This window comes from Lepisosteus oculatus, chromosome 2 (assembly GCF_040954835.1).
Source record: "Lepisosteus oculatus isolate fLepOcu1 chromosome 2, fLepOcu1.hap2, whole genome shotgun sequence".
NCBI lineage: Eukaryota > Metazoa > Chordata > Actinopteri > Semionotiformes > Lepisosteidae > Lepisosteus > Lepisosteus oculatus.
The window spans coordinates 52,901,144-52,928,751 of record NC_090697.1 but is presented as its reverse complement, the minus strand read 5'-3'; the positions used below and the strand labels follow the sequence as shown (position 1 = coordinate 52,928,751).

At 36.6% G+C, this 27,608-nt stretch overlaps 1 protein-coding gene across 2 annotated transcripts in view; it reads right to left on the bottom strand.

Annotated features, from left to right (window-relative positions):
• usta (uronyl 2-sulfotransferase a) overlaps nt 1-21,068 on the bottom strand; it is a 276,356-nt gene extending 255,288 nt beyond the window's left edge. The window contains exon 1 of one of the 2 annotated variants that reach the window (XM_006625869.3): nt 20,430-21,068. In XM_006625869.3, coding sequence (XP_006625932.2) covers nt 20,430-20,655 — 226 coding nt within the window. In that variant the 5' untranslated portion in view covers nt 20,656-21,068. The remainder of the gene's footprint in view (nt 1-20,429) is intronic. The other variant, XM_015349170.2, reaches the window with a different exon arrangement.
• Between the last annotated feature and the right edge of the window lie 6,540 nt (nt 21,069-27,608).

Sequence of the window (27,608 nt, the reverse complement as noted above, 5' to 3'; positions counted from 1 at the left end):
TTTTTGACAATATGGAAACTTACAGTATTTTCACAAAGTTAATAATTGTGTGCTTAATGCAAAAATTGTAAAATTGTTCTAAACGTCAACACATTTATTTTGTTACTGAGATGCAATAATTGGGAGAAACTGGGACTGTAGTTTCCTTTTAGCTCTAATTGCATTGGTTATTTTGGGAAGGTGTTGATTACATCCATTGTAATGGAAAATTAAACACAAATCGGAGTGAAGCTTTGTTGATCATGTGATAGGGTCTGAGTTCAACTTTTTTAATTAATACATTGCCCCCTGGACACAATAAAAACATTCTTTAACAATAAAATTATATAAAAACCTACATTCACATTTCTGAATATCATATATATCATAGTACGTCAAATATTAAAAAGAGGATTAATAATAAAGTAACAATATGAATTAACTTCTAGCTCAGAAATCTCCAGGATACTCGGAAAAAGCAAGGGAATTTAAGGATGCCCTTAAACAGAAATCGCAGTTAAGTTTTTGAAATATATACAGCACTTACTTTTAGATACAAATTAATGACAATATATATGTTTTGAATCACGACGTTTAAAATCTAAATTTTAGTTTATTGTTTTGGCTGCTGTACTGGCCTCACTAAACACATCTTTTATCCAGCTATCCAGTCAGCTAATCTCTCGTTAAAAGAATTTATTTGAATAGAAAGTGTGAAACTGTAAAATGTAAACAAGAACATTTATAAATATTGCGAGCAAAACAGACAATACAGTCCCAAATCTCTAAACAATTTTGCTAGACATGAATACTTACAGACACTGCCGTCTTTGGACCTATAAAATGCGGACGCATTTGAAATACCATACTTTGCTCTAATTATATGTTAAACAAACTTCGTCTGAGAACTATATATAACTTCCTGTAATAATGTGTAACATCAGAAGTTTTCTCCAGAACTAGGGATAACAGATAACAAAAAAACTACCATCAGAGGGAGCCACAAAAAATATAAATGCAGAAAAAGGTTTTTTTCTTCTTCATAGTTGATATAATTATTACATAGTGGTTATATTATTATATTAGCAATTTTAAAATTATTTTGCTTCATCTGAGTTTTCAGAAAACATTGTTGGGTATACAGAAGAACTATAAAATTGCACTTACAGCATTTCAGCTTTACCCTTTTGATGTAGCACCTTAAGGAGTGTTTTGTGCCTTGGCGCTGCATTGCTTCCTTGCAGCAGGGGAGAGGGAAAATGGGTGTGGGCTTTCATTTTCACTCTCGATTTTCAATACACATTCCAAAGAGTCACTGATGCAGCTTTAGCTTAGCAAAATGTCATATCCACCATCTCACTTCTCATCAGCAATAAGGAGCTCCCCCAGGATCGCTGAATATCCTCAGGTATCTCAATTTTACCTCCTATCAAAAGTCCACAAACCCAACACCCCTAAACGCACCATCATCTCACCATGCAACTGCCCCACAACTTGCATCTCAGTATACAATAACTACAGTAATAAGACAATTTAACTTAACAGGGGAGTGCAAAGTTAATACACAATATAATAAATAACATTAATATGACACTGTATAATGCTGTACATTACAACGTCTTCTCACCTTCCTGACCCTTGGGGATAATAAAGACAATCTAATACTAAAATAGATATATTTAATAATGTGTACTAGATTGGTATTTATCTATTATTTAAGTTATAGATAAGGAACAGTCTTTCTCTAAAAGTCTCAAAATCTACCACCACCACCAATTATAATAATAATAATAATAATAATAATAATAATAATAATAATACAGTGTGTGATGTATGGGGCTAAGCATTGACTGGGATTCGAAAAACAGGCATTTCGAGTGAGAGCCCAAATACTTCCACACACCATGTTAAGATAAGATACAGATGCAGCCCTTCAAACTTCGCAGTACAAACCTGTACCCCACACAACTACCCACAAGCCACCACAGCATACCGCGGTGACTGGCTGGCAAAAATGACTGACAGGGGCACTCATGGTACATTGGTCGGTAGGGAAAAGATTGAATCATTTAATCTCTTTACTGTGCACATTTTAACCCGCTTAGTAACTGAATATTTATATGGAATTTTACAACTAAAGGGAAATTTTAGTAGCTGAGCATAAAAAGAAGAGGAGCATAACGCATCTGTAGGTCATAAACGATATTAATTCAAGAACATAAACATATTATATAACATAAACACCTGAAGAAGGCTCCACGGCCGAAACGTTGTTCTCTTTCTTCTTTTTTCTTCTTCTTTTTTCTTCTCTTTCTTCTTTTTTTCAGCATGGAATAAACCTATTACTTGTTCCTTTGCAGCCTACGCATGCTGAGGCAGCTACCCACATAAACATATTATGTAAACTATACTGTATATGGCGGGTATTGGTAGTTTAAAGAAAAAATACACACCAGCGAATATGCTCATTATCGGAGTAAACAAAAGCATACTTTTAGAATTTAGAATTTTAGAATTTGATTAATAGGGAATATAATATGGAATCGAGTATCTAAATAAATTAATAACAATATAATTATATTAAATGTACTGTAGCACAAATAGTAGTATAAGACTTTCTTTTGATATGTGTACAGCTGTTTCACTGCTTGCTACGTCACTGCGTCTCTGGTGTGATGGCTTAAGTGACTGATTTATAAGGCTGAGGTCTGGTGCTCAAATCCAGCTATTGCCATGAGTTTTCTTTAAACAAATAAACATTTCTTTGAAAAACTAAAATAGCAAATATTATGGACACTATATTGAAATTTTTTATATTTCTAAATATCACAACATGTTCGTACTGTATGCAGACAGCGGTACCGCAGGGTGTCGGGCTCAAACCCACGTGAGCCCGAAAGCCCTACATTAATATAGCGCATTCGCCCGGCGCTGCAGCCGAAGAGCGCCCAGCTGGGGTACGCAGTGAGCAGCAGGGCGGGGATTAAGAAAGCCACTGACCAGTGCATCTGACCCACTGTGAAACGGGTGTAAAGTCTGGGGAGATCTCTCGTTTTCGTGTAAATAGTTCCCTGGTTTCGCACCCCAGTGTGTTGCTCTCTCTCTGCTCTCTCTCTCTCTCAATTCAATTCAAGGTGCTTTATTAGCATGATCATAGCAAATAAAAATAATAAAACTAACATGAAACAAAACAAAAAAAAGATCTATAGACATATTACAGACATTTACAACAAAGACATATCATAAAATATTAACATATACTGTAAACATACTGAGCATTTTTGGGAGACAGACTCACTGTTCCTCAGGCTGCAACAGGAGATCACATACTGAGTTTTTTCCTCCCTTTCCCAGTAGGATTGGAACCCGTTGTGATTCTGGAAAGTGTGGGAATTCTGGGATTCGATTTCTGAATTTAGGGAAGAATGTTTCTCTAATCCCAGAGTATCTGTCACACTGCAGTAGGAAGTGCACCTCTGTCTCTGTCTATTTCTCCCCGCTAGCAGTGGGAGCACAGCCTGTGTTCTCTGGGCAGCCAGGTTTGCCTGTGCCGCCCAGTTTTTGTCTCTAACCCAATTTCGCTAAATTAATAATAATATCTTCCGTGTCGCATTAACATTGGAATGTTCCTTTTTTACAAGTTTAAAAGGAGGTGATACACAAGTGTCCCCTCTTTAACTTTAAATTTCACCAGAACCACACAACATTGTCCAATAATACTCTTCTTGTGTCTAATTTTTAGTTTAGCAGGATTTAAGATACTCTATATAAATACAATTGTATCATTATTAATTTCTTTAGATACGCGATTCCATATTATATTCCATTAATCAAATTCTAAAAGTATACTTTTGTTTACTCCGATAACGAGCGTATTCACAGAAAAGGTAAAAACGATCACTTTTCTCACAAAGTATATAAACGTACAGTAATATGGTCAGAAGGAGCATCTAAAAACATTTCCGCAATAACCACATGTAAGACTTTGATGCTTAAAATGTTTAGGGAGGAATGGAATACTGGTGTGTATTTTTTCTTTAAACTACCATTACCAGCCATATACAGTACAGTTTACATTATATGTTTATGTTCCTAAATTAATATCGTTTATGAGCATGTGAAAGGCATGGTGAATCGGAGATTCAGTTTACCAGGGTAATACTTTGAGTTTACAGCTTGTCCAAGGTCATTCATTATTAATACTATTAGTAATATCTTCGTAAAGACTTTGGTGCATAAAATATTTCAACATAATTAAAATATTTATGATAAAGTTGGTAGGTTGTGTTCTTTTGTCTAACTGAGCAATCTTGCTTTCATAAAATATACCAAATTTTTAATGTTTAATGATGTAATACACAGTTTCAATTTAAAAGTCTAAAGAGTATACATCTTAAATTCTTAATTGAATAAAGATTGTCCCTCAGCAGTGATCGGGATTCAAAACTGGGTGTTTTCTGGTGACAGCTCAAATGCCGTATATGAGAGGTTAAGCTTTAGTGATTCTGGATACTATTAACATAATCTAATTTGTATACGGTACCCGCGGTATGACGCGTTTTGATGCAACTCGCCTACCTCGTTGTACCACAGTGTACCCCACTCGTTTTGCTGCATGTGTAAGATCACTTTATTAGTCCTATACAATTTCTTGCATTAGTAATTTGTCTTTTCATATACCTCAGCTTGCTCTCCATGAGAGACACAGACATGGAGAGAAGCTTGGGGTCAGAGTGCTTGGTCTGCCATTTATATGGTGCCCTTGGAGCAGTTGGGGTTAAGGGCCTTGCTCAGTGGCCAAACGGAGTAGGATTTCTCTGCCAGCCACAGGATTTGATCTTGCAATCACAGGCGCAGATCCTTAGCCACAGTGCCACCACTCAATATTCACCACTCCACATGGTGGTTTTACAAAGTAGTACAGTCCTGCAACAGAATATTTAAAAAAAACGTGCTGGAAAGTTGTATGCATGTATGCTGTATTAAGGTACATTATTCATTGTGCATTCTGAAAGGCTGGATCTGTTTGTCATTAACCAATGGTGATCAATCTTCCAAAAGTGGTGATGATACATAATTGGCTGGGTGTCACCCATGATTTCTTTGGCAGGTACATACAGCTTGGTATTCAACTGCAAGTCCCATGACTTATTGACCACAGTATCATGGAAGGATACTTCCATTCACCATGCTTACTGCAGATTTTTTGAGACTTGCAGTGTAAAGAAAGGTTCACTTGAAGAAGGCATTGACATTGTCCTAATTCCTCTTGCAAAAAACGGCAAAAGATCTTCGTGGGAAGTATAGCTGATAACTTCTAATTTCAAATGAAAGAGAACACTAGAGATTGATTGGTTTGGGATAGAATTACAAAAAATAAGAACCACCAAACATATAAATGCATTTATTAATGATTAGTCAAACACATTTTACATATTAAAACACACATGTTTTTGAATAGTCCTCTAGATGCATCAGGTGAAATGCCTTAGCTCAGCTAGGCTTGAAACCGAGACTTTCCCTTACTGCCTATTCAAGGTTTAGTTATGCGTTTTTGTTTCGGTCATAGTTTAAGGGGCATTATCTCTACAGTTAATGACAATAATTTTTCCTTAAAAGAAATTTCTAAAGAAAAAAGCTTAAAGGTGCCAGATTCAGAAAATGTTCAGGATAGTTCTTTAAATGAATCCTATTTTTTTATTGTTCACTGCTTATGATATCAACTGTAATGTGTCCCAGCAGAAGTATATGAATTACCACCCACTGTCAACTGTCTGAACCACATCATAGATACTAACCACCCACAATGCCACACATTTAAGAAACCTCAATGAGAGATCATAAGGACTTTGGTAGCTGAAGAAGCTAACGCTCTTGGCAAATTACAAACCTTTGCTTTTCTACATGCAGCTGGTTAAAACATAGCAGAGAATATGAATAAGTAGATCAAATTAGTTTAGGTGAACAGAAACTACTCCACTTGGTTCTCCTTTACTGTGAAACTGAACTATAAATCTATTTTATGTTGATCAGTACATTTTAACACAATTCATGAAAAGAAGAGAAAACTTTGTCATAAGAATCACTGCACCATATTGTTTCACAATTAAATGATTTTTAAGAATATCGCAGGCACTCTGTAAAATTTCATATAGTTAAATATATATATAATATGCAGATGTGGGTGGCACAGTGGCATTTAGCTCTGCTATCTCACTGATGTTGAGGCTAGGTTCAAATTCCATATTGTAGTGTGTTCTGTAGGGATGTTCAATACCGTTTCAATTCGCCTTCTAAATGTCACGCCCTCTGCAGCCAGAGGGCGCTCCTTCTCTGTCCTGTCCCTAGTTTCCGGTCTGCTGTCCTTCCTGTCCCTCTCTTTCCCTTGGGCTATATATTTGCACTCTGTCCTCGCTCAGCATTGAGGTTCGGATGTCCTGAGACCCGCCTAGCACCAGGGCGCCCCACGTCCGCTCCCTGAGGGCATAGGTTTCTATACAGCATTCCTGAACTCTTTGCACTAATGAGCCCGGGCCTTTTTCCCGTCTCGCCGCTACGCATATGGGTCTTTTTCCGCTCTCCTGCTCCCCACGGTTAGTCCCTTTGGACGTCCGTGACACTAAACACATGCTGGCTGGGGTAACTGGTGCCTCTAAATTGTGCCTGTAAACATGCATACATGTGTATGTATGTATCCTGAGATGGACTGACATCACATTCATGTGTAGATCTGTATTGCACCCAATGAGCTCCAGGTTCTTGGAACCCTAACTGGGTATAATTAGCTTTAGGATATTGGATCAATGCACTTACAGATATAAATGAATTTCAATTAACTTTCTTTTCTTTAAAATTCTTCAGTGTAAACCAGAAGGCATTAAAAAAGAAATGCATGAGTACTGGAACCAACAGCACCTTTTGTGTTTTTAATGGATATTAGTACATTACTGCTTTTGATAACAACTAATTAGGCTACGTTTATCTTAAAGTGTACTATACCATTTTTGGTTCTACAACATTCAACCTCATTTTCAACCAACACATTTGTATATGATGTGTTTAGAATATGTCCAGTTTCTTGTAATTGTTCAGATTGTTAGAAATATACTCATGTCTGAACCACTGCAATATTATACTACAATACAGAAGACAGATTTGTGGATGAAGACATGGAAATTTCACAGAGAATGTTCACTCAGCAGATTATTACACAGTGGGAAGAGTGGTGTTGTAATCAATGATTGCAGTTTATACATTTTATTCTGTATTTGCATGGGCATTGCTTCCACTATATGTAAATTGGGCCATTTACAACCAGCACCCCACATTAACTCAGTCTTGTGTAAGAGACACTACAATTTACAGACTACAGACTCGGAGACAGTTTTTCCCCCGCACTATCAAACTATTAAACTCCCAGCCTCTCTCACTCTCACCTATGATCTCAACCTCACAGTGCCTTCTTTCTTACCAAAAACTCAAACACATACTGAAATCTACCTCTACCTTACATGTCAAAAAGCTCACTCCCCATAATTTCTATCCCTTTATTACATTCTGTTGATGTATGTTTTTGGACATTTGATGTTGTTTTTGCACCTGTTACCTTTTTGTTGATTTGCACATTGCCTGTTGTTGTTTTGCACATTGCCCGTTGTCTCTGTCTTTTTTTTGTTATACAATTGTATTGTTGTTGGTTTTTTTTCTTTGTACTACTCATCGTCCGAGAGCTAGCTAAATAGCATTTTGTTATACTATATACCTGTATATGAGTATAATGACAATAAACTTGAACTTGAACTTAGTGTAACTACACTACTACAGTGAGTTTGCCAAGCCAGAGGTATGGACACTTTTCCAAAAATCTGTATATATTGTTGCTAAGCTATGTACCCACACATTTTTGATTGACATTACAGCATTCTGTCCTTTGCTAAAGCAGGTTTATAAACAAATTAAGGTACTTGGTGCACTTTGCTTACACTAGATTTGCTGCTCATCCAAACAACAGATACCTAAAACACCATACCTAAGAAACGCGACTTCAAAATCCAACTAACAGCAACACATTTTTAACTGTATTTTTAAGAAAATGAAACCTCAGAAATCAGAAATGATTTCTCACAAAGCTGCACAATTTACTCAGTTACTTGTAGGAAAAAGCTTAGGGAAGGTGGTAACCTCCAACCTGCCACCTAGCTACAGTGCCCTCCAGAATGATTGGCACCCTTGGTAAAGATGAGCAAAAAAATGTCTTTGTTGTTTATCAGCTTGACCTTACACTGAAAATATATATGAGAAATCTAACATTTCAGTGAGGTAAAATTATTCAATATAAGCCATCTTATTTTTATAACTAAAAAAATTCTATCCTGAGCACTTAACAAAATTTATGTTGATTTTACTAGACTTTGCTAGACGCATGAGATTTTCAAAAATGCACTTGGAATCTGTCCAAGCCCTACTTTGTCAGGCATTTTCTTTTACTGCAACGGACATAAAAACTCCCTTGCTTTTAACAGAGCATTTCATAATGTCTAAGTACGAAAATTATTTAAACTGCGACACTTATCATTCATTCCATTCAATTCCATTATCAGTCTTTTATTTCTGCCTAAACATTTTAAGCATGAAAGTTTTATGAAACTGTACCCAAATATGCGATTGCTGTATAGAATGAATTTTAATTTTAAAAAATTATTTAACACGAAAATTAAGCTGGAAATCTCGCCCCCTTCTACTTTGAAAATACCTGTGAAACCGGTTTAATTCGTCACAGCCAGCACTCCCGCAGAGAGGGGGGTTTTACTCGTTAATGTCTTAGCCGGAACACATCATTATATCTCATTTTGTATTTCTATAAAAAAATCGTTTGCCCAGCCACTATTGTTGTTATTGTTTTTATCCTGTAAAGCGCTTTGAGGAGCACAGCTTTCTCACCACTTAGATTACTTTTTGATACCATCCTTACACAAAACAGAAACTTCTTGTATTTTCCGATGACATACAAGTGGAAAGATTACAGATTTTAATCGTCTTTTTTCTGAACCAGGGAAAATCTGATCATGTTTCTCTATAACAATAATAGATTTAGAAATATACATTTGTTTGGTGTGAGTGAAGTTTTATTTCATCTCTGAGCCATACTGATTCTTATGGAAGCCAGTTTCCACCAGGGAGTAAAAAAAAAAATACACTATGGTATTCTCTCCGATGCAGTGCAGTTAAAAACATATCTCTGATGCTGTTCCCTAAACATTTTAAGCATCAGAGTCTTACATGTGGTTATTTCGGAAACGTTTGTACGTGCTCCTTCTGACCATGTTACTGTTTACCGTTACTGACCATATTAAGTTTTAGTGCCTGTGGGCACTTTTCCTGTTCGTGGGGGGTGGACCGTCTTTCATTAGAAGGTTAGTCTGTTCTACTCTGAGAATGTAGAGAGGATGGAAAGTAATTCCGTGTCGCATTAACTAAGCTCTTGTATATATGTGTTTTTTTGATTCACAATCAGACAAATGCAACATATTATTAGTTTTTAATAAAATGCTTTTATTCATTCAGCAGAGAGTGAGAGGGACATCCAGCAGAGAGAGACACACATACCGGTTTTCATTGACAAAAAGTAATTGTTTTTTACAATCCTCTTGTCTAACAGGAATGTTTTGTTTGTGGACAGACTGTTAGACTAGAGGAAAAGAGCGCCTCCTTCTACGAAGCATTTGGTTGATCCGATCACAAATTCTTTTCCAGTCGCACGAAGGGTTGAGAATCTCCGATTCACCATGCTACTAATGGTTTCCCGGAGATTGCAAGGCAAGGCACTTTTGCCTCTGGACCCATCGAAACATAAATTGATATCTTTGTCTTCTAAGTATCTTAATAAACTTTCAGAATAGCTTTCTCCCTGTTTAGATTTATTTTTCTTGGGATCGTGGGATCAAACGTGGAAAGATTAGATTGTAATTTAAACTGCGACACTTATCATTCAACCAGAGCTCGAAATATCACAAGGATCTCAAGAGCACAGCAAAGACTGTATTAAAAGTATACTAGTGACAAACTAGTATACTTTAGATCTTTTTTTCTGAACCGGGGAAAATCTGATCATGTTTCTCTATAACAATAATAAAAAACATTATTTTACATATCACCTTTATGTGATATCACCTTAATGACAGCACATACAAGGGTTAATGGCAAAATGGACCGCGCAAAGAAATTTAGAATAGTCTTCTTTAAGTGTGAGGGCAGGAGTGGATCGCAGAAGGCATAATCGGCAAATTAGGAAAACAAAGAACAGGACTGGCGAGACGTTTATCCAGAGAGCGAGTGATCAGAAAAAGGAACAGCTGTTACGCCCAGGTTATATGCTCTCTCTCTGCTGAATGAATAAAAGCATTTTATTAAAAACGCGTTTGCGTTTGTCTGGGTATTTACTTTGTAATCTGTGGTTTACATCTACTGTATTGCTTTGAGATGCCACTTTTAAAGGTGATATGTAAAATAAAGTTTTTTATTATTGTTATAGAGAAACATGATCAGATTTTCCCCGGTTCAGAAAAAAAGATCTAAAGTATACTAGTTTGTCACTCTTCTCATCCCCTCTTTGCTAAATGGCTTTTGAATAGAGTCACATGAAGAGAGAGGTGAAACAGCCCTACACAGCTCTGTCGCAGTACACAAATATAATTATATCTTATTAATTTCTTTAGATACGCGATTCTTTTAATACAGTCTTTGCTGTGCTCTAGAGGATCCTTGTGACATTTCGAGCTCTGGTTGAATGATAAGTGTCGCAGTTTAAATAATTTTCGTAGTTAGAAATTATGAAACCCTCTGTTAAAAGCAAGGGAGTTTTTATGTCCGTTGCAGTAAAAGAAAATGCCTGACACAGTAGGGCTTGGACAGATTCCAAGTGCATTTTTGCAATTTACGTTGCAACAGACAATGTACAGCGTGTACTATTCTTGTGTTGCGGTACATGAATATAATTAGATCGTTATAAATTTCTTTAGATACGCGATTCCATATTATATTCCCTTTTAATCAAATTCTAAAAAGTATGCTTGTTGACTCCGCTATCACGTTAGTTCGTTAGACTTCGATGCTTAAAATGTTTAGGGAGAAATGGAATACTGCTGTGTATGTTTTCTTTAAAGTACCGAGACCAGCCATATACTGTATGTTTAAGTTCCAAAATTAATATCGTTTATGGGCTTCACACACTTTACAGTATGCTCCTATTCTTTTTATGCTCAGCTACTAAGATTTCCCTTCAGTAGTAAAATTCCATATAAATATTCAATACTTAAACGGGCACAGTTAAGACATTAAATATACATATACATACTGTATACAGTACAGTTTGCATACGGTAATATGTTTATGTTCCTAAATCAATCTCTTTTATGAGCATGTGAAAGGCATGGTGAATCGATTCTCAAAAATTACTGTACTTTGCATGATTGGAAACAAATGCGTGATTGCGAAATGCTGTGGTGTTACTTTTACAAAGACGGTCAATGAAAAAAAGAATGTGGACCAGGGCAATACTTTGAGTTTAAAGCTTGTCCAAGGTCATTCATTATTAATACTATTAGTAATATCTTCGTTAAAGACTTTGATGGCGACAGCTCAAACATGAGAGGTTGAGCTTTATTAGCTCCACCTTGCGGAGATTCCGGATACTATTATTTTGCTTGCGGAATTATAGGAGAATTTACGGTAACTAGCGGTATTTACCGGTAACTCGCGGTAGACAGCGTAAAGCGCACCGCAAAATAATGTGGTATCGCCCGCGCATTTTGAATGGCTGCATCTGTATGTTTGTATTATTTGATGTTCAATAACACTTGGAAAAATATCCTTCCTTTCCTTTTTGACGGCATTCAAACATTTTGTGTATCCAATTGTATATAACTCCAGTAAAACACTGGGAGTTCTTGTAATAGTCGTACAGTTTCATTTCAATTCAACAAAAGAATTTGTTTCTCATATTGTGTTTTGAACTGAAAAGTAAATGAATTAAGACCTTGCCTTGACCTTTTCTTTTGTTTTACACTTGTAAAGACTTTAAAGGCAATACAAACACTAAAGCACATCCCTTTCCCACGATTATGAAAGATACATGTTATGATACTATAGGGTTGAACCTAACCTATCCTTTTTAATTGCATTCTTCTGGATTGGTTTCAAATAGTGTCAAGAGTCTCTCAAGTTCAATACATGCTTTTCAAGACTGTTTTCCTTATTTACTCTATTATTTTTTGCTTGCTTTAGAAAACTACTGAACTGCTGATAACCATGATAATATATAAAGATATTAGGAATGGCAAGCTGCAAATACTGAATCACACTCAACAAGGAGTCAAAAACTGCTTAGAAACATGTGTTTGATTCTTTTTTCATGCAGTATTCAAACTTTCAGCTCTGGGAATGTTCTGACATGTTCATTGCTTTGCTAAAATTAATGAGACTCCAGTTCTTTACCCTGCAACCCGTTCAAGGTCCCTGACCCAGTCTGCCCCTGGCACAATTCTATTCACTTGTGCTATTAAAGACAGACACAGAAACTGTCATGCCTCTTATCATTTTATGAGGTGCAAGTGTTTTTAGCATTCTGTGTGCTTGTTATGTGAAACTGAATTAAATCATTTTTACCAGCAAAATCAAAACACAGCATCACAAACATTAAGAAGCAAGACAACCTTCAGCCTCCAATCTTCACAATGGTATATTTTGTACCCAACACAATCTTTTTTTATAAGACCATTTATCTGGAGAGATCCTCCAAAGTTCATTGAAAATGGCAAAATACAAAATACAAAGCAAAAACTCACCAAAACATAAAACTCCATGTCCTTACTGTGTAATTGTGAAAACTCCATCTGTATTCCAGCTGACTTACATAGAAATAAAAAGATAAATTAAAAAATGTTATTTTATTAAAATGCTATTTTAAAACTGACTGCCTACAGAAAAAATGATCTGTTTGGTAGAAATAGCTGTCATTTAATAAATTCTGACCAGAGACTTAACGCATTTCCTATTATTTTGTTTGTCCGTCAATCAAGTGAAGATCACAGACTTTTGTCATCAGTATACACCTGGGTAAAAATGTGAAAAAAACACTGTGGCATTACGCAGGGGCGTGTTCAGTGTGGAGGTGGAGCCCTGAATTAAGGCATAAGGCCTTAGCAACCACAGCTGTCTTGGCTAATTAAAGACAGAATGTAGAATGATGAACCCAATTCAAAGATGGGAATTATTAGGAGGCCATAACCGGTAAAGGCCAGGGGGAAATTTGACCAGGACGCCAGGGTAACGGCATAACTACTCTTTTCAAGAAATGTTTAATGACTGCAGAGAGTCAGGGCCTCGGTTTTATGTCTCATCCGAAGGATGGCGCTTGTTAACAGTATAGTGTCCCCATCACTATACTGGCACATTAGAACCTACACAGGCAGCGGGGTGAGCACCCCCTACTGGCCCCACTAACACCACTTCCAGCAGCAACCTTAGTTTTTCTCAGGAGGTCTCTGATCTAGGTACTGGCCAGGCTCACACCAGCTTAGCTTCAGTGGGTTGCCAGCTGTACGTTGCAGAGTGACATAGTTGTTTTTAAGTTGTATGAAGCTTTTTAACATTATCTCTTGAGACTATAACTAACTACTGTTTCACAATTACACTTGTGGCACAAATACAATAATTCTAATAATTTTAATGTGCTGGTGTGTTTAGAGTCTCGGTAGCTTCGCCACTATCAGTAACCACTCACAGAACCAGCTGACCCCTAATCTCACTGTGTGATATCTGATGCAATTCTTGTTCCTCAGCCTGCTAAAAGCTTAGTTGAAATCTAGAGAAGTTAATTTTAGTGAATAACACAGCATTCATATGCCAAGATGTCTTGGCTATTCATGAAAAACTCATTGATGAAAAAGGAAGAGTGCAGGAAAAAAGGATTTTTCTCTGAACTGGATGATTCTTTGCACTGTTTGATAGCTCAACATACAGAATTGTAAGTCTTAATTAATTTATCAGAATCATATTTCACTATAATGTATAAAATTACTATTTGCCCCAAATTTGAAAGCAATTCCTATAATAAAACTTACTTTAAAAATCAATTATCATTGTTTATTAAATCTAAATCCAAACAGTAGCTGACTGTTTCAATTTGGCACATTAATAATTGTCCATCTCTTCACACCATATGAATTTCATTGATTAATATACAGGATTATGGCAGTGTTTTACCCATGATGTCTAAATACTAGTATGTTTTCAATAGCAGTTTTTGGCCTGTCTGCAGCATAGTGACAAAATACAGTACATGCATTCTGTCCAACAATGCAACCAGGATGTTTAATAGAACACACATTACACAGCCACAAAAGGTGCAGGCAACATGGTGATGGCTTGGCAATTGCAGTTTATTGCTGAAACACACGCATGGACTCCTCAGCAGAAGAATACAGCTCCTGTTTCAGGCAGTGTGAAAGGGCAAGTTCTACAGTGGGCTCCCCGAGTTGGCTCATCATCAAAAGCAAGTTACAAACAACCACATAATTGTAAATAAATCTTTAATGTCACACTGCTTTTTCCTCACCATCTTAGGAAAGTCCGATTTCTTTGGATCGGCAAATCAATATATGGCATGTATAAAAAAAAATCAAGCATTTTAGCAAACTTGCCAATATAAATGCAAAACTGAGACCACAAAGTATAGTTCCATAAAGGTACTTATAAATGTCATGTTTATATGGAGTACCCTTAAGTATATCAAAGTAAAATAAGTAAGTCCAACATACAAAAGGTTATTTGTCTCTTATGGTACTCAGTATGGTTGGGTACCGCAACTGGAAAACGTACCACAGTATACTGCGTTACACTTGCATGTACCGTGATATGTACCACGGTATACCACAAACTATTTAGCATGTTTATATATAGACTCTCTCATAGTTTGATTTCATGATTAGTAAAGCATATTGAGTTGTATACAATATAATGAAAATTGTTGTTTTGTTCTTTTATTGGAACCAAAGAACTAGAAATAACACTGAACAGTGTAACAGAACAATTTAACAACATGCAGATTTTTGTCAATAACTAAATTAAAAAAAACATTTTCACAACAGTTTAAGACAATCGTACTTGCAAAAAAATCAAAGCATGTCTAATGGAAGTAATGGAATTAAAACCATGATCAAGACTAGACTTCCTTCCCAACTAGAGTTACAGAAGAATCAGAAAAACTAGAAAAAACAGCACATGTTCAATGGGTTATTGAGAGCGCCCGTATCGATGAAAGTCAAAGTCTCTCTGAACCAGTCAGCTGCAATTATTTCTGCATGATTTCTAAAATCACATCATATTTCTAAACTTACTAGCCAATGATATGCAGGAAATACCTTTAGTATGACTTTTTTTACTCACCCTATTAAAGTTAATAACATTTTAATCACATTCATTTTATTCTTTTAATCATATTTGACTTTATGAATGTAAATAGTACAAAATCTTTGTTAAAATTGAAAAAATAAAACCGCTGACAAAAATTGCTGGAATTTACCAAGCGTATCGAGTACAGTCTGAAAAGTAACATGGTACTTACTGCGTGACTAAAGAACTGCAGGTTAACGCTATACCGGTTTTACTGCGCACCTCTAGTACTCAGTTTGTAAAGGACTGAAACAACGCAGAGTAGATCTAACTCCACAAAATAAGCAAATGATATCTAGTATTAGTGTTTTGAGACACACTTCCCATGAAATATCTACAGTGTGTACTACTTAATATTCTTTCTAAAAGAACATACATCTCAAAACATACACATATCTGAATATGTTATAGTCACACTGATGCCAACCAACATATTTTGTGATTTACAAATCAAAAACTTGACAAAGGGACAATTTACCATACAACATACTGTAGGTCTGGTTAATGTATATTCATTTCAATTCAAGATGCTTTATTGGCATGACCAATGAGTAAATCAGTGTTGCCAAAGCAAACCAATATAATTTACATAAAAAACCTACAGACATTAAATTATAGTCTCTTACTCTTCTTTCACTCTTCACTGTGCATTTTAATATGTGAGTTTCACAAGAGAGGTGATATTTGAAAACACAAACGATGGGAAATATTATATACTGTACAATTTACAGCAAGCATCTAAATAAACGTATCACTGATAGAGGCACAAAATTACATAGTTATCATTAGGAAAATGGCTTTGTAGTAGTTACATTAACAATTAACAAACAAAACAGGTATATTCATTATGTTTATGAACAATTATCTTCAATAGGGCTGTTCAATAAAGAATGCAGAGTGAAACTCACAGGCTAGCAGCGTGTATAGCCTCAATGTAGCATGTACAGCTTTTATTGCTACATTTACATCAGCGACACATCCTCTGCACCAAAGTGCTTCTGGGGCTTCTGTCTCATAACCCTTGTACAGCCCGAACAAGCATGTGTCTGGTCAATAGACCCTAAGCCTTAAGAACAACACATAATTGCAAGTCATACCACATATTTTGATGAGGCTCGAGTCTGACAAGTACTGTCACACAGTCGTCTCTCAAGAAGGCCATGGTTACATAACTGATCAATATGAGGATGTGCCTTATCCTGTTGGAATGTTGTCATGTTAGGATGAGCCTGCAATAAGGGGAGCAAGTGAGGCCTCAAGACTTGGTTCAATGTAGCATAGCCTTTTTATTTTGCCATCAATAAATCCGAGAAGAGTTATGAAGAGACTAGCACCCCTGCCCAGATCATTACAAGTGAACCTCCCCATCGACTTGTCTAATACACTAATAGTTTTATCATTCTGCAAGGCTATACCTCACTGTATTGCATCGATAAGAAATAGTGAGCACTGGATCCTTGTGTGCTCACCTGCCCTGCTAATGATAAAGGTTGTTTACCTGCAGATTCAGAGGACCCTAATGCACAGATTGTTGAGAGCAGGCATTTCTGATGCAGTGAAACCTGCAGCACAAAAAGCATCATAAAGATGGTGAATCATGTGTCAATCTTGAAAAGGTGAAGTTACTCGTGGTCTCCCAGAGCAAGGCCTACCATAGACAAAATATGTTCAACTGTAATGTTCTGCTAGATTAGAAACCACTGGCTCTGAACACCCTAGACGACAACCAACAATATGACTCAGCCAGGCCTCCAACATCCTGATGACATGAAGCCATTATACTTCTGAGAAGGTAGCTAGATATTCAAAAGATTAAATTACTCCATCATTTTTATCAAACCAACTCTTTTACTAATGAGGCTATATAGTGAAATAGTGCACCATGATCAGTGGTACCTTGATGATATCTCCTAGTGTTAATCCCACATCAGCAGGGTCCGCTTGTCGGCACGCCTGTCTCCATTTGGTGGTTTGAACCAAATCTTTGAGCTGACATTGCCATTAATTGCGACCGAGAATACTCCAACCAGCCCATCGCTCCGCCTGCCGTCGGAGTCGGGGAGGAGAACAAAGTAATGTAGCCAATTCATAGAGGGGGATTATTAGGAGGCATGGGAAATTTGGCCAGGATGCCGGGGTTACACCCCTACTCTTTTCGAGAAACACCCTGGGATTTTTCATGAGTAAGGACCTCGGTTTTATGTCTCATCCGAAAGACGGCGCTTGTTTTACAGTATAGTGTCCCCACCACTATACTGGGGCATTAGGACCCACACGGACCGCAGGGTGAGCACCCCCGGCTGGCCTCACTAACACCTCTTCCAGCAGCAACCTTAGTTTTTTCCAGCAGGTCTCACATCCAGGTACTGACCAGGCTCACACTCGCTTAGCTTCAGTGCGTTGCCAGTTGTGAGTTGCAGGGTGATATGGCTGCTGGCAGTGGTACCTTGATGATCATTTAATCAAAATGATTCAAAAAACCATTTAATCAATACCCGAATCTACTGTGTTTACTTTAATTTTCCAAAGAGATACACCAATGTAGTTACAAGTTTCTTTTTGTGCTCATTTCTTTTTTATGTTTAGACATTATTTCATAAAAATGTTTAAAAGTGACAACTGAAAAATAAGAATGACTTTTTATTGAATTCACAAGTTTCAACGAATTTCAGAAAATACTATTACAGATTAACAATTTCAGGTTAAGTGAACTTTGCCCAGCATTACCTCTTGACATTCAGCACTACAATTAGTGCTAATGTAAGTGTCATTAACAACTAAATAGGGCTTTCAGAATCTTTCCTGGTTGTGTTAAACGTCCTTAAATAATATTACACACCATTTTGATTTCAGAGTCACACAAGACTCATAACATGGATAAAGGTTTTAAAAAGCAATCAGTGCCAGTGATTTCATAATTGTTTATCTTACACGAGTTCTACTGGGGACACACTTCAAATATCCCTTCAAAAGAAAAAAAACATGCAAAGTTATTTGTTTTATTAACTAACTCAGCATAAACATTATATGCACAAAGTGTAAAAAAAAACATTGCAACAAAAACAAAGAACCACCACATTCAGCAAAATGATCTGTGTGAAATTAAAGTTACGCAATTCAAAAGATCTCCAGAAAAATAAACAAATTTACATAAATTATCTCTTGCTTCACTTTATCATGAAGTATTCATGTCATTATTCTGATATAGTTTATCATCAGTTCTTTAGAAGGTTAAAAAAGACCATTATAAGAAAGTATTATAGCTAACTTAATATATTAGTACTATATATTTTGAGACTAGCTGCCTATGTGAAGTAATATGTGATGACAATAATGTAGAATCACATTTTATAAAAACTCAACATGCAACGTAGAGCAGTGCTTAGGGGATCCGGACTAGCAAGTGGAAGATTGTGGGTTCAAACTTAAGGTGAAATATGACTGTTGTACCCTTGAGCAATGTATTGCACCTGAACTGTTTCAATAAAATTCTAGCCTTTGATCATGATGGTAAAGAACACAAAAAGAAACAAACACTGTCAATTTGAGGCATTGAGTACAAATCCCTATTTAAAAAAAAATATTCATAAATTATTTACAAAGCAAAGTCATGTGGCTCCTTGAATCTGGAGGGACATTGTTTTGTTCCACAGGCCACACTCAGAAAAGAACAAGCAAAGCGTGTTTAAATGCGTATACAAATACTAATTGATCTCTTTTAATTTCCAATAAACTAAACAAAAAGTTCACCTAAAAACCTTGAAATGATTTTACTTTCCTTGAACTTTTCTATTTGCTATTCAACTAAACTAACTGCGTATATGGTTCCATAAGTATGGTATGGTTTCTGTTTGAAAACCTTCTGGGATGATCAGAACTAATAAATGTTTGTTTTTTTAATCATATGCGCGATTTGCAACCCAGTTTTAATGTCAACTGGATCATTTGGATCCCAGAAACAGAGGTAATCCACATTTCATGATATGCGCAATATAAAAATAGTTTACAACGTTTTAGGCAAATCATCTTCCAGGACAATATCTCGTATTTCTGTGGATTAACCGAATACGGCACTTAAAACTCAGCTGTGTACAGTATGTGATAGACAAAGTACAGATAGCCCATTTGATTAAGTTTAAATTTCGCAGATTTCATGTGAAAAGGGTAATCTCACAGTTTGGCATTACCACGTAATCGAACATTAAACACAATAAACAATTATGCTCGGGGTTTTTTCCAATGTCGAGAACAAATCTCGTTCTATACGCTTAAGACGCAAGACGTTTACTGTATTGCTTATTTAAACACGTTATTTGGCGCCCTTAAAGATTGTGTTAATGCAAGTAGATAACGTTTATTTAGGGATAAGATGCATTCAGAATTTCAATGTTAATTCTGTAAGAAGCTCATTACGACATGATGATTCAGTCCAAATTAACACCAATAAGTACTTAAAAGTACAATAAGAAGCGAATACTTTTTTTACCAACTACTAAAGTACGCTAGTTGACACATAAACTAGTTGTAGCTTTCTCGTGGACATTTAAAACGTTGTAAGCAAAACTCAAACTGGAATGAAAGTGCTTACATGTTTACGTTGTAAAGGAACGGATTTGATTGAAGAATTTCAACCACCTAAGTTTCTCAAAAAGTACACGGTTTCTTTAAAAGTGACACGTTTTGAGATATGCTGTTACAGTGATATAAAACTGGTTGATGCTATCAAGCTCCGCAGACCCTGATACGTGGACGTCTGGAGCTTTGTGGAAAGAAATACCCCTGGAAGCGTACGGGCCCTTAATATTTGTATTACTAAGTAGTTATACTGGAGCTAAAGGGACAGGGACAGCAACGTGGAATCACATTTGCCGTTACACACCTTCTAAGCGATTGAAACATTAAACATAGATAAAAATAAATATTTTTCTCTGCGTAAAATATAATATTTTATTAAAAAAACAACTCCTAAGCATTCCTCTAGCAAACAAAACTCGACTTACCAAGATACTGCCGGATGTCCAGAAGAATTTTAGGAGGTCCTCCGTTCAGCTGATAGAAGAGTGAGCCCAAACAGAACAGGAACAGGGTAGCCATACAGAAACCATAATCACGCAGTGAAAATCGTAATAAAATCACTGAAAGCCAGTTGCTCTTGTGTTTTCGATCTCTGTTATGATTTGAGGTCTGACTTTTGTGGCGGGGACTGCTGTTGTAATTCTTCATCATCTCCTCCTCACACGCAGCCGCCGAGAACGGTAGTTACCCATGCGCCTCTTGAAAGTGAAACTTCTTGTTTTGATATCATTTGGAAAACAATAATTTTAAAGTACGTAAAATGTTAACTTTGATTCAGTAAATCAAACATCCTGTTGTCCTTTTCCTTCTTTCCCCTACTCCGTCTCTTAAGCATTTGAACTATTTCTGCGAATAAAGCTGGGACGCCATCCTACCCCTCAGATTTTTAGGTTAGTCTGGTGTCAGATTACTGCACACGGAGGAGAAAAGTTCATCAGTAACTTTGTGGTATTCATGGTTGGCGGTGCAGGGCAGAGACATCTGGTGGCGGATGTTAAACAATTCTGATAATTAACTTTATACACCGTTATATTGTCATCATCAGTACTCTAAATGTTTTAAAAACAGATTATAATAATAATAATAATAATAATAATTGCTTACACTTATATAGCGCTTTTCTGGACACTCCACTCAAAGCGCTTTACAGGTAATGGGGACTCCCCTCCACCACCACTAGTGTGCAGCATCCACCTAGATTATAATAAAATAATAATAATAAACTTTATTTAATATAGCTTCATTAAAAGTGGCTTTTCATTACTTTATGATAAGAAAAAAAAACAATAAAATGCGGAAGTAAATCTTAGAATTCTTGCATTCCGCTGAATTTGAATAATGCTTTTAACGCTTGATGCTTACTGTTGTTATGTAAAAGTACTTATCATATCATCTTACATCAATAGATTTAAAAATACAAAGTGTACCAATGGAATGGTTTAATTACCCGTGTCTTTGAAAGATAACAGATAACAGTGAAGCAGACTCCTCTTTAAATAATTTAAACATTAAAGGCTTAATATGTGTTGCATTACTGAATTTTGCCTTCGTTCACAATTTGTAGTTCAGCTTGTTGCTATTGTAAAAATTCAGTTACAAACGACGCAGATGAAGCTCAGTAAGTGTAATAACGACAATGGTTTATTGTATAAACGTTTTCTGCATGTCTAACTGAGAAGAGCCTATTTCTGTAGAAAAACCTAGATAAAGTTTGAGATCCCTACTAAAATTAAATGTCTTGATTATTGTTTTTCATTGACTAAGCCCCCACTGAAAATAAAGCCAACCACAAGATGTGCTCTTTTAAGTTTAAGTTAGCGGGGTGGTCACAATGTTAAATCCAAAAGCCTTTATTTTATTGCCAACACACCCCCTAATAACATAGGTCCAAAATAAATTAAAACATTGACCCACCCAATACAGTACTATAAACTAAGTATAATAGTACTGTAAGATGTAACCTTGCATCTTGCAGTAAGCCTATAGAGCAGTATCTGGGCTTCTGCGACTGCTACCACAAAAAGTGACTTTTTGATATTGGATGGATGATGGATGTCAGTCTCAGTAATAGTTTCTTCAGTTTTCAGGTTCTCTTAGAAATTCAAATGCACAATTAGACAGTACATTTGAATTATGTAATATTAGAATTACAATAGTTTCATATTTGAAGTAAGTTGATATCATTGATGCCTTTATGTATTTTAGGCTACCAGAAGAGAACTACTATGAGGTGGTTTCTGAGTTTCTCAGAACATACAACACAATGATAAACTGGTACAATATTTGGGCTAACTTGTTCAGATATATTTAAGCTGTGTTAATACTAAAAAATTATACCCATAGTTTGTTCTACTATGTTAATTTTAAACATTTCCTTGTAAAGGTTTAAATCAGACATTTAAAAATTGATAAATCATTATGTATCTAACCATGATTTTAAAACCATATATGTATACATTTTAACTTGTTTGTAAGAAAACATTACCTCATTTTAAGAATCAAAAAGGAAAGTGAAAAGATGGGTCTCCACCTCAACATCAAAAAGAAGATCATGACAACAGCTGGAAATGGAGCAGTCAAAATAACCATCAATAATGAAGAGATCGGATACGTTAAGGTTGTCTGCATCCTTTGATCCATGATCGACTGAACTGGAGACTGCGGCCCTGAAATCCGGCGACGAATTGCGTTAGGCCATAGTGTGATGCTGAGCATGTACCAAATCTGGAAGAGCAAAGACATCAGCCTCACAACCAAATGCAAAATGGTCCATGCTATTGTGTTCCCCATATCAATGTATGGGTGTGAAAGCTGGACCCTGAAAAAAGCTGACTGAAAGAGGATGGATGCTTTCGAGCTGTGGTGCTGGAGAAGACTGTTACGGATACCATGGACAGCAAGGGTCACCAATAAAGTGGTTCTGTAGCGCATCAAGCCAGAAATTTCGCTTGAGGGAAAGCTCACCAGTCTCCGGCCATATGCCCCATCTTGCTTGTTTTGATGCAAGTAGATAAATGCTCCAATGTGTTTATCCAACCATTTCTTGAAAAAAGACATTGTTTCATCTTCTGCAACATGGCTGTGTGGCTGGTTTCATGCAGTACTCCTACAACCCTTTGTATAAACTTTACTGTTTGTTCTCAGTTTTAAATGCAGCTTCCCAACACTTAGTTCTTACTTAGCAATCATTAGGCTTGCTAGAGGTTATTTATCCCCTTTATCCCTGCAAGAGGTTCTTTATATCTCCCAGAGCCACTAGTGCAGCCACAGACCAGACCTTTGCAATTTCCTGCAAAGTTTTCCTTTATATTACAGTCAAATAATTTAGCAGTTACAGTACAATATCTGCCTACCTGACACAAAGAGCAAAACACAAATCACCTACAAGGGACACACAGACCAGCACAATAACTCTCATATACCCCATTTAGCAAGACCCAATGTCAAAAAAGAGCAGTCCGGGAGTGCCATTCTCCTCTCCAAATACACCTCCGGTTTGTGATCGGATATGGCTTTTTCTGCCTCAGAGAAGAAAATCTGTAGCACTCATTGTTAGCAACTAACTACCCCTAAAGGGTACCATTGATATTCCTGAATTTTAAACATATGTACTGTAGGTTATTTTACTGTGTTTTATTATTTGTGCATTCCCCATTTTTGTGGGGAAAGTCATTTTTTCTGAACTTGCAGCCAAAATTCCCCTTTAGATTTTGTCCTTTAAATCTGATGTCTGTTAAAACTGCATTTATCTGAAGGTTTTTGCCAAGAGTCTTATTCTGCATAACCTGGAACAGGTTCAGTACCTTTTAAGTGAAACTGAAAAAAAGGCAATTAAATTAAATTAAAATTCACTTGCTAAATCCATGTTTTCTCACACATTTATTTTTTCAGCTAAGTTAAAAAAAAGTTTAAAAAAAACGTTAAACAAATTATTTAGTAATAAAACAAGCCCAGTCAGGAAAAGGATACATTTTATTGTAGGGTTATAGACAATAAACTGTGGTTCTTTATGTGTATGCATGAAGATGTTTCAGTTATATGAGCATATGCATACAAAGTCTTAAAGCTATTTTAGATCCAACTAAATTTTGTATTTACGATCAAGAAGAAAATGGGTTATTTCAAACAACCTTATATATACATTTTTTGTTATTAGGATAACATGTTTTGGGTTGAGAAATCCACAAGCAGAGAAAGTTTAAGGAATAATACTTCAGCTTTCATTACGCAGGGCCCAGACATATTTACAAGCACATTAACAGTCCTGCACCCTTGTCCACACAGAAAGAAAAGCTCAGATTGTGGTTCAATTCCTGATACCGAACAGGGTCATCAATTCCTGATACTGAACATACTGCAGCATTTAACAAACAAATTGAGGCTTCAGATGGATAGTATTAGTTCTTAAGCTATGTTCTTAAAACTAAATAATCATTTTCAGCTCCATGCTACTGTCCCTTAATGATTTAGCCTCTTGCTGTAGATGATGTCTTCAAACCTCTTTAGCTGATTACTATTAATCACTCAGGGCCACTAGTCCTGAAGCTCAAATACTCCTAATTCCACAAAGGAAAAAAACAACCATAAAATGGTGCTAACTTGGAAAACTCTCATGAGTGTATTAATATATGTGATCATTGTTTAATTTTTATCTTTAATTTTAATATTTCACAGAAGAAAAAAAGAATCATGTATAAAGTTCATATATAAGGCATTCAGTCAGAAAGTAGGAAGAGAATTAAAAACATTTCATCCCCTTTATGCAAGACAGCAGCATTTAATCATATATATAAACAGATATGCTAGTTGAGATTATATTCTCATCAACACTGATGACCCAGAGACCCGCTAACACTACACAGCATTTAATCAATCAAGATGTGTGAAGCAATTTTCTCCAAGGTATAACAGCAGTGCTCCCTGCCCTGGATTTGAACCCATTACTCTTCAGCTGGGAACCCAACCCACTACTTATTTTTCAGCCTAATTTTGGCAGAGTGTCTTGAGGATATTTAGAAAGTGAAACCCTACAGATACACGTAGACATCAGGGTAATAATTTTTAATAATCTTTCTCCCAAGTGTGTACCATTAATCTAAAGTAGTTTAGGTAGGTAGCTGTGTCAGCATGCGTAGGCTGCAAAGGAACAAGTAATAGGTTTATTCCATGCTGAAAAGAAAAGAAAAAAAATATGTTTCAGCTGCGGAGCCTTCTTCAGGTGTTAATTAATATTCCATTAATCTAAAGCCATTATTCTAGGGAAACCTCTGTTGTCCTTTCAGTCTGGTTGCATGTTTACGAGATGTGAAGAAGTGGTACAACAGTCTTAGAGCATACAGTGCCTTGTGAAAGTATTCGGCCCCCTTGAACTTTTCAACCTTTTGCCACATTTCAGGCTTCAAAGATATAAATTTTTTATTTTATGTGAAGAATCACCAACAAGTGGGACACAATTGTGAAGTGGAACGAAATCTATTGGATTTTTGAAACTTTTTTAACTAATAAAAAAATGAAAAGTGGGGCGTGCAAAATTATTCGCCCCCCTTGCGTTAATACTTTGTAGAGCCACCTTTTGCTGCGATTACAGCTGCAAGTCGCTTGGGGTATGTCTCTATCAGTTTTGCACATCGAGAGACTGAAATTCTTGCCCATTCTTCCTTGCAAAACAGCTCGAGCTCAGTGAGGTTGGATGGAGAGCGTTTGTGAACAGCAGTTTTCAGCTCTTTCCACAGATTCTCGATTGGATTCAGGTCTGGACTTTGACTTGGCCATTCAAACACCTGGATACATTTATTTGTGAACCATTCCTTTGTAGATTTTGCTGTATGTTTGGGATCATTGTCTTGTTGGAAGATAAATCTCCGTCCCAGTTTCAGGTCTTTTGCAGACTCCAACAGGTTTTCATCCAGAATGGTCCTGTATTTGGCTGCATCCATCTTCCCCTCAATTTTAACCATCTTCCCTGTCCCTGCTGAAGAAAAGCAGGCCCAAACCATGATGCTGCCACCACCATGTTTGACAGTGGGGATGGTGTGTTGAGGGTGATGAGCTGTGTTGCTTTTACGCCAAACATATCGTTTTGCATTGTGGCCAAAAAGTTCGATTTTGGTTTCATCTGACCAGAGCACCTTCTTCCACATGTTTGGGGTGTCTCCCAGGTGGCTTGTGGCAAACTTTAGACGAGACTTTTTATGGATATCTTTGAGAAATGGCTTTCTTCTTGCTACTCTTCCATAAAGGCCAGATTTGTGCAGTGTAAGACTGATTGTTGTCCTATGGACAGACTCTCCCACCTCAGCTGTAGTTCTCTGCAGTTCATCCAGAGTGATCATGGGCCTCTTGGCTGCATCTCTGATCAGTCTTCTCCTTGTCTGAGCTGAAAGTTTAGAGGGACGGCCAGGTCTTGGTAGATTTGCAGTGGTCTGATACTCCTTCCATTTCAAGATGATCGCTTGCACAGTGCTCCTTGGGATGTTTGAAGCTTGGGAAATCTTTTTGTATCCAAATACGGCTTTAAACTTCTCCACAACAATATTACGGACCTGCCTGGTGTGTTCCTTGGTCTTCATGATGCTCTCTGCGCTTTCAACAGAACCTTGAGACTATCACAGAGCAGGTGCATTTATACAGAGACTTGATTACACACAGGTGGATTCTATTTATCACCATCAGTCATTTAGGACAACATTGGATCATTCAGAGATCCTCGCTGAACTTCTGGAGTGAGTTTGCTGCACTGAAAGTAAAGGGGCCGAATAATTTTGCACGCCCCACTTTTCATTTTTTTATTAGTTAAAAAAGTTTCAAAAATCCAATAGATTTCGTTCCACTTCACAATTGTGTCCCACTTGTTGGTGATTCTTCACATAAAATAAAAAATTTATATCTTTATGTTTGAAGCCTGAAATGTGGCAAAAGGTTGAAAAGTTCAAGGGGGCCGAATACTTTCGCAAGGCACTGTATATGTACGAAACTGTAAAACCCTCACCCACTGCAGTGATTATGCATGAAAGATGATATCTAAAATTCATGAAGGATCAAAATATCAAAATTGTAAGTAAAATATGGAATACCATCTACAGTTAATTAATTGTGTGTGTATGAAAATTTAATTTTATATGTAATCATTTAACCACTCATATATAAACATTAGAGGTATGTGCATAAGAGTCTAGGTCACACACAAAATGAAATGTTGTTGGCTTACAAAAATACTTTATAATGGGCACTCCTGGGTCTCAAACAACAATAATACATCAGGCTGTGTTATCTATAAACCAGAGAAAATATTATATATTCTTGTTCTAGTAATTACAATCAAATATGAAATGCATGTTTTTATAATAATACAGCCAACAATTCCTTCAATACCTTCAGTGCCTTCAATACCATACAGCCCTTACTTCTAAGGAGGAAGCTGGAGGAGATGCAAGTCGATGCCTCCATGACCTTGTGGATCACTGACTACCTGACAGGCAGACCACAGTCTGTGAGACTTCAGAACTGTGTGTCTGAACAGGTAGTGCGTAACACAGGGGCACCTCAGGGGACGGTTCTTTCTCCATTCCTCTTCACCCTCTATACTTCGGACTTTAAGTACAACT